The sequence below is a fragment of the Stegastes partitus genome, unplaced genomic scaffold (genome assembly GCF_000690725.1).
Source record: "Stegastes partitus isolate 25-593 unplaced genomic scaffold, Stegastes_partitus-1.0.2 Scaffold1466, whole genome shotgun sequence".
NCBI classification, from domain to species: Eukaryota; Metazoa; Chordata; class Actinopteri; family Pomacentridae; genus Stegastes; species Stegastes partitus.
Window position 1 is genome coordinate 111,229 of NW_007579197.1, and position 16,919 is coordinate 128,147.

The following is a 16,919-nucleotide window of genomic DNA, read 5'->3' on the forward strand; positions in this document are numbered from 1 at the left end:
AACATCCCATGTGTGCGAGGTAATTGGTTCCATGGTGAGTCACACCTAATTGGTGCGTAGCTGTCAATAGCACAGGTATTTGAAGGCAGCAGCCTATATTAAAGAGAGAGAGAGAGACACGGAGAGTAAAGTACAGCTGAAAACTCTTACTGGCTCGGATTGAAAGAAAGAGCGAGCTCAGAGCAGCGCCGGTTTGTCTGTTAATATGTTTTTTTTTCAGCGTCCCTTTCTCTGGCGTTTTCCATTTCTCCTACAGCCCACCGGCCAGCTGTGTTCAAATTAGCTCAGTATGGTGGAAATTCTTGCGCAGAGGGTTACACAAAGAAACAAACAAGCAAGCTGAAGGGATTGTGTAAAGCCCACCATTACGGTTGAGGCGCTATTGTTGAGATTTCCATCCTCTTAAATTGAGGATTGCTGCACTGGACTGGAGATAAGCCACCGAGCAGCGCTGCCACACTAATTTAACGCTGTGCAAGAGTTGAGGCTGTCGTCTACCTACGCTGATGGAATTGCATTTCAATGGAAACAACACGAGTCTGGGCTTGAGCTGTCAGGGTCCTTCCTCATTAGCCTTCATGCACTCCAAACAGAGACACACAAAACATAGGATTCAACCTGTCTGTGAAGATCCTCAGTCATCCAGGTCGTGGTTAGTCTCGTAGTTTAATCGTAGCAACTGGACTTGCTTGAGTTCCTTGAAGACGTTCCACCTCTCATCCAAGAGGGTTCAACAGTTCTGACTGGCTAGTTGGGAGTTCCAGATACTGATATCCTAAAGGAACCATTAACACCTGACTTAGGAATCAACCCTTTCAAGCCTACTGTAGTCTTGCCTTGTACTCTTTGTCTGCATGCTCACAAAAGGATCTTTGCATCACCATTTATACAATAGCAACAATCAGTCGGTTGTCAATAACTTTAGTTCATTAGTGTGTTCAGTCAGCTGCTAGTACGAGCTGCTGCTTTGATTCAGTACAAAGCTACGTCTATGCAAGCTGTGTGAAGAGTTCAACAACCACCTATTTGCACATCATGCTTTTTCTGTGCCTGTAGTCGTCCTTTAATAAACTTTTAATAAGGAACCAAAGAAGGAGCTGACAATGGTGCTTTTGCTTACCACTTAGGCTGCTAAACTCTGCTAGTTTGGACAATGAAAACAGTGATTCAGTCTGAAGATCTGGCTTTAAAGATTTGTTTGCGCTCGTGCTAATCATGCAGCAGAGACGAAAATGATTATGAATGAAATGGGGAAGCTGTCTGAGCTGCATTTAGTGGAACCTTTTTTTTTGTTGTTTACATTGTGCAGATGAGTGAATGGATAAAGCAGCTTTTGTAAACTGCTTCATGAGCTTGTCAGTCTTAATTTACAGCTACGTGCAAATTATAATATACCAGAACCCAACGTGAAAGACAAATGACAGTGACAAGCGCAAGGGTGCCATCACTGTCGAGCGGCGCCTCTCATTATGATGAAAACGTTTGGCTCGTCCTCAAATCTTTACCTCATTGTCTTCCACAGCTTCTCCCCTGATCGTTATATTACAGCCTCTCCGTCTTTCTCTCTCGCCGCTGCAGTGACGGATGGGCGGACCGCTACGAGGTCGTGGAGGGTTACGAGCAGGAAGCAGAGGGAGGCATCACCATGAAGCTGCAGTCGGCTGTGGTCAAGTCCTTCGACGACTACTACCTAAAGCTGCGACTGGACAAGAACAAAAGGAACCCCTGGTTCCCCGAGTTCTGGCAGTACCGCTTCCAGTGTCGCCTCCCAGGCCATGCACAGGAGAACAAGAACTACAAAAAAGTCTGCTCCGGTAGGTGTCGACAAAGAAATTCATATTTTCGTTGGTTATGAATGCAGGTTGGGGTATTTTTTGTGCTGTTTTTCATTTAGTGCTCTCAGGCGTCATTCGTTTCTTTCATCTTGCCAGTAAGACTACAGGGTTAAATCTGACCAGGGAGCAAAACTCATGAATAATAACAAAAACTGTGTGTGTGTGTGTTTTTGTTTCCTCTATTTTCCTCCTTGAATATTCTCTCCACTTGCTCGCAAAAGGTGACCACGGTAAATTGTGTTTTTGGCTTGTTAATAGCATTTCAATCACAAACCAAAATTACTTAAATTTTTTTTAAAAAATCCCCAAACACTCCCGTCCAATTGATGTTGAATGCCTTCAAGTAAATGATAAATAAAATCAAGCGGTGGTTTGTGATGTGTTGCCATCTAAGAGCAGTGCAGTCATAGTTGCTTTTCTACTTTGTCTGTATCACACTTTTTACAAACCTCTTATGTTCCAAAGATCTTCAAGGTGGTAAGTGTATCTTTCAAGGCACTGTTATGACTTTGATTTTTGTCTGAATCTCACCTGTACGCATCTGACTCCTCCAAGACAGGAAGAGTTTGACTGATGCTTTTAAAAAAACAACAAAACAAAACACTACTGTCTTTAGTCTAATGACTCGATGCCTTCATCCTGGCAGTCTGAGGCTCCCAGTTGTCGTCATAATTGCATCAGTCAAACTCTGAAGTGAAGCACTGGGCTTGTATGTACTGTATGCAGAGTAAAATACAAAAATATTGCTTTATACACTGAAAAAGCGCACAAAGGAATGGCTCACAGAGCACACAGTGTTGACACAAACAGCTGGAAGAGATGTACGGAGATACGCAGATCACGACCTTTGTTCTCGACTGTATGTGCATGTTGATGTCACAAATGGAAAAGTCAGTATTTTAAAAGCACTGTCTAAGGAGGCAAAATGAACATTGGAGGAAATATCTTGATCTGCTTTGTTTTCCTTTTTTTGTCACCCAATTTCCCATTCTCCAGAACACTGAAGTGTGACAGTGCCTTTAGATGACTGAAGTACAACTTACGTACACAGTCTCAGGATTTTCCAACCCAGTCTCCATAAAATGACATTTCTGTACAGCTAGACTGCATTCTCAGTTACAAATTGAAGGGATGTAATTTTGCTCTGAAATAGTTTCTGATCGGTCATGTGGTGGGAAAAATGGCCAGTTAAAAATGATGACAAACTCCGTGTTAGGAGGCAGGAGGAGCAGATGGTGGAAACGAACCAACCAGTAAACCCAGAATCGGACTTTCCACCAGACCAAAGTTTGCATCCCGTTATGTAAGAAAGACCATCAGTTTCAGAGGATGAGGAAAAATGTCCCAACTTGGGTTAAAATGGAGCCCATTCACTTCATCACCCCCGTTTTCTGGGTTACCAGGGTGACAAATCCGACCTCATCTAATATATGATTAGTTGGCTGAAAAGGAACAAGTGAAGCATTTCCAAAGATATGCTGATTGGAAACACGTCTGTGATGCAATCTGGCCGAAAATATGTTTCCCTCAAAATGTAACTGAGAATGCAGTTTAGCTGTATAGAAACGTAATTTTGCGGCGACTGGGTTGAGAGTTTCCCAGGCGACCTGCTTCCTATTGAGTTTTTGAACATCATGTTTTGATAAATACACTTTGCTGCCACAAAGACTTGTTTCTTTTTCTGTTCTTACGCTTTCCCCTCACACAGTGTAACTTCTTCCTTCAGTCGTTACTCATAATTCTTCCAAAGGTTTGACGACCTCTTCTTTCCCCCTCTGACAGGAAATGAGAGTCTGCATGAAAACTATGTTCAGGATAGTAAGATGGGCTTTGTCATCAATGCCATCTATGCCATGGCTCATGGCCTTCATGACATGCACAAGGAGTTGTGTCCAGGGCAGACAGGGCTCTGTGAGGCCATGGACCCTATTGATGGCAGCAAGCTACTGGACTACCTGCTCAAGACATCCTTCAGAGGAGTCTCAGGGGAGGAGATTTATTTTGATGAAAATGGAGACACTCCGGGCAGGTAAGAGAACGAGGAGGGTGGTAAGAATGTATAAACAAAGCAAGGAAATGGAGATTTTATGCAAAGTGTGTCAGAAAAGTTCCAGGACTGGTGTCACAAAAGATGTATTTCAAATCCAAACTACCAGTTTTCCCCTTCAAGTAATCCCCCTGGAGTCTAAGGACCTTCCCCAGTCTTCTCTTCACGCCGCCATGCACTCCTGGAAGGATTCTTCCAGGATCCTCTCAGTGGACGTCATCACAGCCATCTTGATGTCGTCCACGTCTTCTAAACGGGTCCCCTTGATGACCCCCTTGAGCTTGGGGAAGAGGAAACAACCCCACGGAGCCAGGTGGGGTGAGTAGGGAGGTTGCTCCAGCACGGAGATGTTCTTCTCAGCCAGGACCTGTGGGATGCTCAGGGTGTTGTGAGCCGGTTGTCATGGTGAAGCAGCCTCCACTGGTCCTGAACGAAGCAAACACTGCAGGATCTCTTTGTAGACGTGCTGGTGGATCGTCTAAAGGGGAAAACTCCCAGTTTGTAGTTTGGGTTTGAGATATATCTTTTGTGACACCAGTCCTGGAACTTTTCTGACACACCTCGCATCATCAGCTCAGTCATAAATTGTGAACATCTCCCTTTTCCCATTCTCCTACTCATTAGCACGTGCGCAAATGCCCACACGTGTGCACCAGTTTAGAGAAGGAAAGGATGTAATTAGTTTGGACCGGAACAGATTCAGCTGATTGTCCACTGTGGCAGCCACTTTGATCTCTTTTCAGTCCAACAGACAGCATTTGACAGTCAGAAAACACAGCCGTGTCATTCCTCCGTCAGATAGAGGTGAGGTGGAGCACGTCGAGGTTCGATAAACGATGGCACAGTGCGTTGGCATGAGCTCTCGATGTCACACTAACAGGGTTGTAGAGCTGTTAGGGAGACTTTGGATGAGAGAAAGAAAAGGTTTCTAGGGAAGTGTTATCATTAAATTACCTGTCACTCTCCCCCGTCTCCCTTCCCACTGTAGCTCTCTCTTCCCTACTTCTTCTCTGAACGTGATCTTGAACTACCCCATGTTCAACTTATCCAAACTCATTATCGTCCTCCATGTCTTCCTCTGTACATCCAGGTATGACATCATGAATCTACAGAGTGTGGGCGAGGACCGCTACGACTACATTAATGTGGGGTCCTGGCACGAGGGCATCTTGAACATCGATGACAACAAGCTTTGGATGAACAGCAGTGAAATGGTTCGCTCGGTCTGCAGCGACCCCTGCTCCAAAGGACAGATAAAGGTAGGCGTACAAGTCGTCCTTTTTCAGTATTGAATGTCCAGGAAGTCTGGAAAGTCATTAGCAGCGGAGAAAAGCGACTTTTCTAATGAAACAATGAGATGAATCTGTGATTTCAATTTTCACAAAACATTTGGACTGTTTGGTTGTTAATTCCAAGGATGCCAAGAAAGTGCAGAGAAAAGTGTAATATTTTGTCTTTTGAGCTAAACGCTGACATTTGTTGAAACTCGATTTAATCAGGCGTCTCGTGGAGGTTCCTTAAACGCTGAAGTGCTTAGATTTTGTACTTAATTTGTACCATGGGTTGCATCTTAGTTTAGCTTGTTATAATATAATATAATAACAGTTGCTAGATCACACTTCATACAAATTACAGCTGAGGCTGATGACAATAGAATAGTTTTTTTTGGTACTTCATGATAGACTGAAGTGCGGGGCAAAGACAAATTTTGACCTGGTGGTTGGCGAATGGCTTTGGGATGAGAATTGTTTTGTTTTTTTTTTAAATCAGGAGGCTTTGTTGCGTGTATCAGATTCCACGACAATCCATCCAACAGTGGTTGAGTTATTTCACAAAAAGAAAAAACGTGGTCAACACAGTCTCACACCAAAATGTGTGGGTTAATGGGAAACGCTTCTATATTTTCGGGTGGCTTGCATCCACACAGAGTGACACTTGCTCATTTCACACGACTCGCGAGTTACTTTTGCGTTACACATAAAAAAGAACCACAAAGGCTGGAGGAGTGGAGGTATCACCCAGGAGTTGTGTTGGACTCTTCTCTTGAGGCACCTTCAACCACTTGTTGCTTCAGTATTCAGTCGCTTTTTGCTTTTATTTACGTTACCAAGTACTTTGTTAAGATAAGACCACCAAAACTACTTGGTGAGGTTTAGGAAAAGATGGTGGTTTAGGTTAAAAATGCGCTCTTGCAACACACAAAGTTCAAGTTGTTTTCTATGATTCTCAGGTCCTGTTTCAACATTCACATCTCACAGTTTCACAGCTGTGTTTGAGAATATAATACATTTTTGTAGTGAACCAACATAGCTATTACATTTTTTTTGGTGCTGTTTTGTTTTTTGGAGGCTGGGCTGAGGTGGCAGGAGAGGATCAGTTCCCAAAGTCATTACTATAAACCATAAATGTCTTTATGCAGCTTTTTACCGCTACCAAGAATAATGATAATTCGTACATTTTTTTTGTGGAGTCAAACATTTCATCCATCCTGTGGTCAAAGACAGATTGCCGTTACTTAAGACAGAGATGGTTTTGCCCCTTTGCCCCTGTGCTCTTTAATAACTGCCATTACTGGTAACATCTCTGTTTGCTATTATTACAGTAAATGCTAATCTTTCACATTTTTTCTTTTTATTAACCCTTCGAACGCCGAGCAGTCAAGGCTAGAGAGAACTCAGAGATACTATCTGTGCAGGATATAAAGTTATGATGCTATAAATGATTATAAAAAAAGAAAGTTAGATTTATTTTATAATTTATTTTACAAAAAAAAAGTAACATATACAATGACAAACATTTTACTGTTTGCATTTTTAATTTGTGTCCATACCTGTCTCCTTAGTTTTGTTGATTTTTTAATGCCGAGTCACCGTTTAGTATTTTACAGATTCTGTTTGGAGCAAATGGTTTATTTTTGGCTTTTTTTTTTAAAAACTGAGACAGAAAAATGGGTTTTGTTCTAATGTCACAATTTTAAGTTTCGATTTGGTTAATTTTTTGGACTCAAGAGTAATTTAAGAACCATTTTGAAGTTAAACATCCAGTGTGTCTTTCTGTCTTTTACAGTTACGGGCTTAAATAAATGTAATAAATGTGGTAATTTTTGTTTTTAAAAAGAGATCGTACCTTTCAAACCTGCATGCAGGCATCGGGGTTCAGAGGGTTAATCATCCACTACATCCTCACCGAGCAGGTACTCTGAGGATGTGACCTTCTTCATCAGTTAGAAGTTTTGTAAGGAAGCAACATGAAGGAAGAACAGGATTCACAGACATGTCGGTCTAATTAAATGTGAGCGACAAAGTAAAAAGACAACATCATACGAAGCTGAGTCCCTGTGATCGTCCTACCTTAAAGAAGAGAACGTAAATAATAATAAAAACATAAACTGGTGTCGAGCCCAGTTTAAAGAAATGCCCTCATTTGCTTCATCTAGGGCCGATTGTTTAGAGTCTGGCTATAGACGGAGTTGCCCTGCGGGAGGATGCACCCTCTCTCCTGGCTGCTCACGCTTCCTCCTCTATCTGCTTTGTTTCCTGCCCCACTTATCACCCTGCTTTACATATCACAGTGCTGGTAACAGCTTCTTTGGGAGCAGAATGTAAAAGCAGCTGGCCTTGTTTTCTAAACACTCTGTCTGGGGCTCAAGAAAAAAGAAATAGCACAAGCACATCCTCGTCTCTGATATCCCCTTGATGCTGATTACTTATACGGGTCGCTTCGGGGTTGTCACGGTTTGATCATTGCTGTGACTGGCTACTGGCATGTGTTTGACCCCTAATTGTTCACATGTGGCCTCTCTGCGTGCAGGTGATCAGGAAGGGCGAGGTGAGCTGCTGTTGGATCTGCACCACGTGCAAAGACAACGAGTACGTCCAGGATGAGTTTACCTGCAAGGCATGTGAGCTGGGATGGTGGCCCGACGACGAACTGGCAGGTGGGAGAAACCAGATGCTCTGAGCCGATCTGCTTTTGTTTTTATGGATATCGTTCATCAGCTCTTCCTGTTCAACACCTCTCAACCAATCCACACTCATTATTTTACCCATTTCATGTGTTCACTCGCAACTGGCCGACCTTATGCCTGATCCTGAATCAAGCCATTGGCAGGATTTGTGTTTCGGTTTTTCATACCTCCTCCTTTCGCTGAAGCTTTTCGCCGTCCAGGCCCTGTACCGCTGCTCTCTCAGCTCACTCAACCTCTACCCCACTCCTCTAAAAGTGACACTGCTCACTTTCCTCCTCTTCGCTCTTCACCTTGTTCTGACCAAGTGGTTGTTTTGACAGCAATTTATAAAGTTGAGAAGAGCGCTCAGTTTCCAGGTGTAAAATCCTATTAGTGCCATGAGAGGCTTGGGGATGCATTTCAGGAGGCTGTCGAGGAAGAAATTCTCCTTTCGCTCTTATTACATTTGGAGAATGCTAAAAGAGCCACATAGAGTCTGTATGTTTCCTTTACTATGGTGCTTGTTAAGTCAAATGTGAAAGTGTACAGGAGAAGAGTGATCGTCTTTTCTTTATAAATTAGGAAGGTCTTCCTGGAGCTTAGAAATGACAGTCAGGAATAAGGGATTTAAGGATCTGGTTGCAAAGGAAACCGATATGTTGCACGCAGTTTGGCCGACGCACCCGGAAGCAAAGCAGGGTGGAAGGTCAAAGGAAAAGAGGCAGCATCTTGTTCATCTGAGCTCCAAACAGACTCCAGTGCATTTAAATAAAACCCCAAGGTTACAGCTGATTCACACCTTGATACTCTCATTCGCGCCTTTCACGTGCGTTTTAAAATACCCCGTTTTCCCGAGGGAGACGAGTTGTGTTGCTTTAAAATTTCCTATGATTTGACACGTTAGGAGTCAGCGCGCAGACCAGAAGTGGGTTTTCTCCGTGAAGTCACTGTAATGCTATTAGCAGAAGCGTGTAATTTATGGAGTGTTAAGCCGGGGAAGTCTAGGGATGTCAGCTCTGCTAGCTTCCCCTGCATGCTGGATGACAAGTGTGCAACTAGTGCATGGCGACAGAGTTAACACACATACCCACGTGTTTGGAAATAAGAGAGGAATCTGACAGAACTAGAGCTTTGAGACGAGTATGACGACACGTGCACGCTGGTTTCTGACAGTGCCGGAGAGCAAAAATCTGAGCAGCGTGCACTTGCAGGATCAGACGGCCACCCTGACCCTGTAGGATATCTACTGCCACACCTGTACAAGCAGCTACATATGCAAGTAAACACATCTGTCTGTAATTAAGTATTTAAGAGAATCTCTACAATCTAAAATCATACTGTAGTGACTGTAAGAAGCTTTGACTTCCATTTCTGTCTCATACACTTACATTTCTGCAGAATCAGTCAATAAAAAATCAACCAGTGTCCCTCAACTAACCCCTTTAGAATCAGCTTTTTCAGTACAATAACTTCATATTTAGCAAGGTAATTCAAATCTTTACCTTTTATACTATCAATATTTTAGTAGTTACAGGCCCGCCAAGCACATAGGGATGGGCCAAAGTCTTTTCAGGTATTTTGTGAGCCCTCATAACTTAAAGGAGGCATTTGAACACTGTTAAAAACTGCAGCCAAATTAATTTCACATAAGTTCCAGGTGTCACAATCTAAATCTGTTTAGCATGTTTTTTTTTTTTTGTATAACCAACTTTGAGCGTCAATATAACGGGATTCTCGTAGATTAATCGTAGCAACTGGACTTGCTTGAGTTCCTTGAAGACGTTTCGCCTCTCATCCAAGAGGCTTCATTAGTTCTGACCGACTAGTTGGGAGTTCCAGATACTTACAACCTTAAGGAGCCATTAACCCGCAATTGAAACCCAAACCCAGGTGTTAATGGCTCCTTAAGGTTGTAAGCATCTGGAACTCCCAGCTAGTCAGTCAGATCTGATGAAGCCTCTTGGATGAAACGTCTTCAAGGAACTCAAGCAAGTCCAGTTGCTACGATTAAGCTACGAGAATAACCAGGATGACTGAGGATCTTCACAGACAACATAATGGGATACATTTTATAGCAAAACTGCACCAGTTTATGTGGATGACACAGAGTAACAGAATTTGGTGCCTTGGGTATGCTTTCTGCTAATTCACTGGAGTTATCTTTAATAGGCGCAATTTGGGTTTCAGAGGTCATGTCACCATGTGGGCTGTAATTGGTTGGTCAAAACAAGTCATGGTGTGATAAAGGTTGCACTTTTACCTACAGGCTAATCTTCTAGCCATGATTCCCTCTGTTGCAGCCCAAAATGTGTCACCGCCTGGATTGTACACACTATAAACATACACATGTGTCACTGCCATCCACACTTTTAAAATGTACCTTTAAACAAATTGAAGGAGTCGCTGCCTGCTTTGATTTGTACATGCTTTTCATAGATGGTGCCAAGGAGGGGAAGTTCCAAATCCTCCAGATATTCGGTGCGATGTCCATCCCATGTGCGCTGGCAGCAGACTATTCGGTAGCTCTTGGCATACCTGAGGATTGATTATTTAAACAGCGCTACAGCACAATCAGCCAACAGCTGCTATGTCCTGGAAAAACAGAAAGTCACAGCCAGTCTTTCAGAAACATTGACAGAAGCACCATATGTTTTCCAGTGTCCAATGTGAAGGCAATACGAGCGTCTGCATATCAGACTCACGCCTACCCTATAATATATATATATTGTTATATGAATGGACCTGTGTGTCCATCCCTTGTCTCCATTTAAAATCAGTGCACGGGGATGTAATCTCATTTTGCCAGTCCATTCTGTAATGCATAATGGTCTGGCAGCAGCACGCTATCATCCTGTTAGAGGAGAAAAAAACACTCTGGCTTGTTTGTATTTCATTAAACCAATCCCAGTCATCTGAGCTAAGCGAAGGATGCGACTTCGATGTTTGCTCAAAATAGAGATGGCGAGAATTGTTTTTGTGGAATATTTGCATGCAGGGAGGCAAAGCATTGTCATTAAAATCGATTGCCACCAGAGAGAAACTCGCAGAGCTGCTTTACTACATGATCCTTGGCAAAACTTTATATTTTTAGTATGATAGGATACTGCTTGGAGGTTATTGTTGTTTCCCATAGTGGAAAAACAGTAACAAGCAGAGAGTGTAAGGGGGTAGAATGGTATCGCAAATGAGCAGTGGCTTATACCCGAATCCTACATCCGGTGAGTGGGACTAAGGGGGATGTAGAAACCATGAATTGGCACTAAACCATCAGCACCTTATCGGAGGGGTTGAGGCCTCAGGCACCTGGGTACTGAGTGATTTTTTTTAGCCCTTGTGGGACAGCTCTGATCTGATATTATTCATCTCTCCTTTACCCCCCATCTACTCATATGTTCTTTTCTTTGTTCTAATGTACCTTTCATTGAAAAAACAAAATGCACTACAGTACCACCTGAAGACTGACCCAACATCTCCTCTGCTCCTTCCAGAATGCCAGCCCTTGCCCTTGAAGTACCTTGACTGGGCGGACGTGGAGTCCATAGTGGCAGTGGTTTTCTCCTGCGTAGGCATCCTGATCACCTCCTTTGTCACCTTTGTGTTCATCCAGTACCGAGATACACCTGTGGTCAAGTCCTCCAGCAGAGAACTCTGTTATATCATCTTGGCAGGCATCTTCCTGGGCTACATCTGTCCATTCACCTTAATCGCCCGTCCCTCTGTGGCCTCCTGCTATTTGCAACGGCTCTTGGTGGGCCTTTCATCCGCCATGTGCTACTCCGCCCTCGTGACCAAAACTAACCGCATCGCTCGTATTCTGGCCGGCAGCAAGAAGAAGATCTGCACCAGGAAACCTCGCTTCATGAGCGCCTGGGCGCAGGTGATCATCGCCTTCATGCTCATCAGCGTGCAGCTAACTCTGGAGATCACGCTCATCATTCTGGAACCTCCCGAGCCGATCAAGTCGTACCCGAGCATACGTGAGGTCTACCTCATCTGCAACACTAGCAACGTAGGCATGGTGGCGCCGCTGGGCTACAACGGACTGCTAATCATGAGCTGCACGTACTATGCCTTCAAGACACGGAACGTCCCTGCCAATTTCAACGAGGCTAAATACATTGCCTTTACAATGTACACTACCTGCATCATCTGGTTGGCCTTCGTGCCGATCTATTTCGGTTCCAACTACAAGATCATAACCACATCGTTCTCCGTCAGCCTGAGTGTAACGGTGGCACTGGGGTGCATGTTCACACCCAAGATGTACATTATCATTGCCAAGCCGGAGAGGAATGTCCGAAGCGCCTTCACCACGTCTGACGTGGTGCGAATGCACGTTGGAGACGGAAAGTCTGCGGCTCCATGCGGGAGCAACAGCTTCCTCAATATGTTCCGCCGCAAGAAGGCTGTATCTGGCAATTCCAAGTGAGTAACCTTTCATGGTGTTCATTTTGCTTATGTTCTGTTTCCTGGGATGACTGGGTGAAGACCAAGTGATAAGATGCCTAAGCACTCCAATTATTAAAAAAAATAAAAATAATAAAACATGTTAAACTGTCAGTTGTTTGAAAATCATAATCGGGTGCTTATTTTCTTTAGCTGTACAAACATTTGAGTGTTTATGCATGATGTCAGTGGTCCATTTTTAACTTCCCAGTAACCCCAGTCTATGGAAAAGTAAACAGATACACTGATTTATATGGCACATCCCCCTCCCTCTGAGAAGGAAATACTGTAGCTGAGTTTACTAGAAAAGCTCAAGGCGGGACGTTTGCTGTCATTGAAAGCTAAGATATGTCAGTGATTATTAAAGTATAGATTTCACGCATCTAAACTAGATGTAAGACTTGCATATAACTTTTTTGAGATCCACAGCAGTGGCACATGGACAGGTGACTAAAGTAAGGAGCGGGGCAGAGAATGAGAGTGATCCCAATATGTTTAAGTGTTGTCTCTTACCCTGTGCTATGCAGCCTATCTAATCTTCTAACCCTTCAACCGTCTATACTGAGGAGCGTACTGTAAAGTGTCAAGGCTGGCGAATGTTTTTGGTTTGGGGGCGGTAATTCAACTCCTTTCCTGCAGGGCTGCACTCTCAACCGAGCTGTTGACTTTTTTTTTTTGTTTGTTTTGTCATATACCACCAGGGGAGGGACTCAGAAACACACCAGACGGATGATCTCTGAAATCAGTGAGATTGCAGAAAAAGTCTTAAAGCTGAAATCCATATTTTTCCTCACACTTCTGCCAAAACGATGCCTAATTGAGAAGGAAATTGAATACTAAAAAGAGTAGTTTTTTTTCTGTATTCAACCAAAAAGACAAGCTGACTGGTTAACGTTCTCCGATGTGGTCCTCTGTGACGCCGTCACTCCTGAGCTGGCAATGACAAACATACTTTTGACGCTGCAGCCCTCCAAGAAGGAGATCTGCCACCCTGCTGCTTTTGGTTTATCCTGAATTAACCTCACATTTAACTTTTCTCAGCATGAACACCCTCCCTAACCACCTCCCTAACTAATCACATTGGAGCCAGTCCTAGCTCACTGTGCACCAAACTTAAGTGTCGTCTTCAGACCAGTTCAGGCACCAACAGAAATACTTTGCAGATGCATGCGTCCCATTTATATCTACGTAAGCAAGTAGGAATAGAAACGAGCTGGACGGCTCTTTATTCTGTGAACTCAATGTCTAAAGCAGTTTGGAGATCATAATGCTGTCTGCAGCACATTATGGATCAGTATTTGTGAAGTCGATAAGTGTAACGCTCTTTAGAGCTCATGAATGGACCCCTGAGCCAAAGCTGTTGATGTCCAGTCGAGTATTTTAACATACGTCAGGAATGTTGAAATGCTGCCGCTCTGTTTGTGTTACCGTATGTTGCTGCTATGTTGGTGTTGTTTTATTTCTGTCTCCACCTCCTGGTTTCCTGTGAAAGTAACTTGGGTCTTTATCTCGTTCATAGTTCTAATGGCAAGTCTGTGTCATGGTCTGAATCAGGTGCAAGACACCCTCCGAGGGGGGGGAATGTGTGGCACAGACTGTCTGTGCATGTGAGGAAACAAGAAGCCAGCTTGAATCAGACGGCGGTCATCAGGCCCCTAACTAACACCCCCGACCCCCACAGTTGCGAGCCCTCCACCTGCAACCTTGGCACAGACCCACATCTCCCCCAAGAACCGCCTGGAACTAAGCCTCTGTACAACCTGATGGAGGAAGACGACGAGAGCGACGCTCAGCGCCCCCTCTGGACCTCGACTTGCTCTGAACAGATGCAAGGGCCGGAGTCTGATTTAGACGAGGCGGCTCCTTGTTTGCCCTCTCGCCAACCCGCCACGGAGCGCTCGCAGGGGGCTGTGGTGGACACACACAGCTCCCACGTCCCCGCACTGAACGACCACGCTGCCAGGGAGGCCATCCCTGCCAACCAGCCTCTGAGCTTGACGCCCTCTCAGCTTCCCTCAGCCCCGCCAGTCGGAGCGTTCGAAGACGAGGGGCCCGAGGACGAGGACCTGGACCTCTTGCACAGCTACATTTACGACGCCAAGGACGAGGGGGAGGGGGAGGACGGGGAAGGCGAGGATTTAACTCGGCACAACAAGACAACTCTGGAGGATTCCCTCGCTCTGTCTCCCCCTTCCCCCTTCAGAGACTCTGTGTGTTCGGGGGAGTCCGTCGACGGCTCCCCCATCATCGAGTCGCTGCTCGGTAGCCCTCCAAGCTCAGTCTACACCTCAAACATCCTCCGTGACTTTGCACACAGCTCCTCAACACTGTGAGAGCGAAAAAAAATAAAAATGGCACTGACGCGGTGGCTGTCGGCAGACTTGTGCATCACACAGGCAGGCATTTTTCCACATACAGGTACACACACACACAAACAGTTATATTATTTAACATCTGAAGGTTTTTCACATTTATTTATGTTTTGGTTGTTTTGCCATTTGCTTGCTTGTATTTATTACTCTGCTTTTATCAGTAAGTGGTTAATAAAAACTAAGTAAAGATGCATCAGGAATTATCTCCGAGTGCTGCGGTCCGTCAGTGCACAAAGCCTTTTCTGTAAAATGTAAAACTGGGAACAGTGCCAAAACTAGTCAGCTCTCATGCCAAATTCTGATGAATGAAGCAACACTGCAAATCAAAAAAAAAACAACATGTAGCTGTGGCTTTCATAGAGGCAGTGCAAAAAGAAGTGGAAACACAATTCTATGTGAATATGCTGTATGTGCAGAGCGCACTTTGGCGCATCCGCAGGCCAGACGTCGGCTAAAGACTGCAACAGCTCGAGTGCGTTCGAGTTTTGATCTGCTCTGCTCTTCGCTGCACACTTATAGGTCTTTTCAATGGTGCAGCAGTCACAGTACCTGCTTTGTTTCCCCCCTCATTAGTCGATTAACTCCACCTCCTCTCATCAGACCTCATTTGCAATTTTAAATATTACAAATTAACGAGAAAAAGTGTCGGTTTGAATATCGTGTCGCGAGGTGTGCTCCCCGCGAAAATATTATTTAATGAACTGAGATTTCTGCTGAAGACTTGCGCTGTATGATATGGATGTAATGTGCCAATCGAAGTCGTTACCAACCTACATCCCTGCTTTTGATTTCTGATTTTTTTGTTTTTCTATGATGTAGCTGATACAGGTAATAGCGTGATTGTAGATGATGGCGATGTTGTTTATTCGGTTCACACTCCATCATAACCCCGAGAACAAGTTTGTTTTTTTTTCTGCGCATGGGACGTGATCAAAGAAAAATGCTGTTGCTTTCCTCCATGCGCTGTTGGGTGTTTCTCACATTTTCCGATTTTGCTGTGTCGGTGTAATGGAAAACACATTACAAGGTGTACAAATTCTCAAAAGTTTGTAATACTGTTAAGCCATCTCTTGTTTTTTCACACAGGTGGTATGTTTGTAATACTGATAAATGTTTCTATATTTAGAATGTCAACAGAAAAAAAAAGACAAAAAGAAGAAAAAAAAAAGAGTTTATACATTTTGAAACCGTCCTCAGATACTTGTCAAGGAGCAGTGTGTTTGGTTTTTTTGGGGTAACTTTTATTAAGCTAACTTGAGTCAACTGTATCCTATTGAATACATTTGGTTGTAAAAGGTAACCGATGATTAGTTGCTTCTTGTAATGAGATTATACATGTTTGGAATTTTTTGCTTAAATCTTGCATTATAAACTTAAGTAGTTTACTTGAGGTTAAGTTTCTTAGTTCTTTATCTATAAGAATGCAAGTCATTGCAAAGTACAAGACTACACGGTACATAGTGCAATCGTATTGTATTTCCAAATGTTTTTAGTCGATTATAGTGTAAGTTGTTAAATGATTTTAACCGATGTGAAACATACGAGGTACCACCTGTTCAACACTGTCGAATCTAGAACGAAATAGGCCTCTCTGTTTTGGGTGAGCTGAACATGAACAATGCTGTAAAATAAAAACTATTTATATTAAGAAGACTGATTACTGCCTACGATAGCATGGTGGGAAAAAAACTGGGTAGCCATCTGGTTGGACTGCAAAGAAAAAAAAAGTTTTTCAAATCAGCTCGGGGGCCGCTGAGGTTTTCAAGGTGTTCCAAACAAATGGTTTATAGTCAGAGATTGGGTTTTGGTGACCTCACTCAGATGTCTGACCTTCTCTGTGCACAGCGTGTACAGCTGAGCTAGAAATGATTCATACCCGGCCAAATCTACATTTTAAGGAGATTTTTATCCGATAACTAGATTTCTTCTGGTTGGAAATGACACAAACAAGTGACAGAAGGTGGTGAGACACGAAGCTGCAAACGTCAATGTTAATGATTTTAACTTTTTCAGTGTTTTTTGTTTGTTTTATGTCCAACACTGTTCGTACCATTTCTCAGTCATCAGTGGCGACGTCTTTATTTGCCAACACAGCAGTGAAACAGTTCTTATAGTTGTTAACCAACTTTTCATATGTGTCCATTGGCATTTTGGACCATGACTCTTTAGTGATGGTCTTTAGTTCCCTCCACAGATTCTTGACAGGATTCAGGTCTGGACACATTCAGACTGTTTCCCGTTAACCGTTTTTGATCGCCTCTGGCTGCATGTTT

General features: G+C 43.6%; 1 protein-coding gene across 1 annotated transcript in view; it reads left to right on the forward strand.

Moving 5' to 3' along the window:
* The window catches only part of LOC103370677 (metabotropic glutamate receptor 1-like), a 47,451-nt gene extending 32,844 nt beyond the window's left edge, over positions 1-14,607 (forward strand). Inside the window, exons 3-8 of the mRNA XM_008299806.1 lie at positions 1,579-1,814; positions 3,618-3,864; positions 4,973-5,141; positions 7,693-7,819; positions 11,317-12,253; positions 13,794-14,607. Coding sequence (XP_008298028.1) covers positions 1,579-1,814; positions 3,618-3,864; positions 4,973-5,141; positions 7,693-7,819; positions 11,317-12,253; positions 13,794-14,607 — 2,530 coding nt within the window. The remainder of the gene's footprint in view (positions 1-1,578; positions 1,815-3,617; positions 3,865-4,972; positions 5,142-7,692; positions 7,820-11,316; positions 12,254-13,793) is intronic.
* Positions 14,608-16,919: the final 2,312 nt, after the last annotated feature.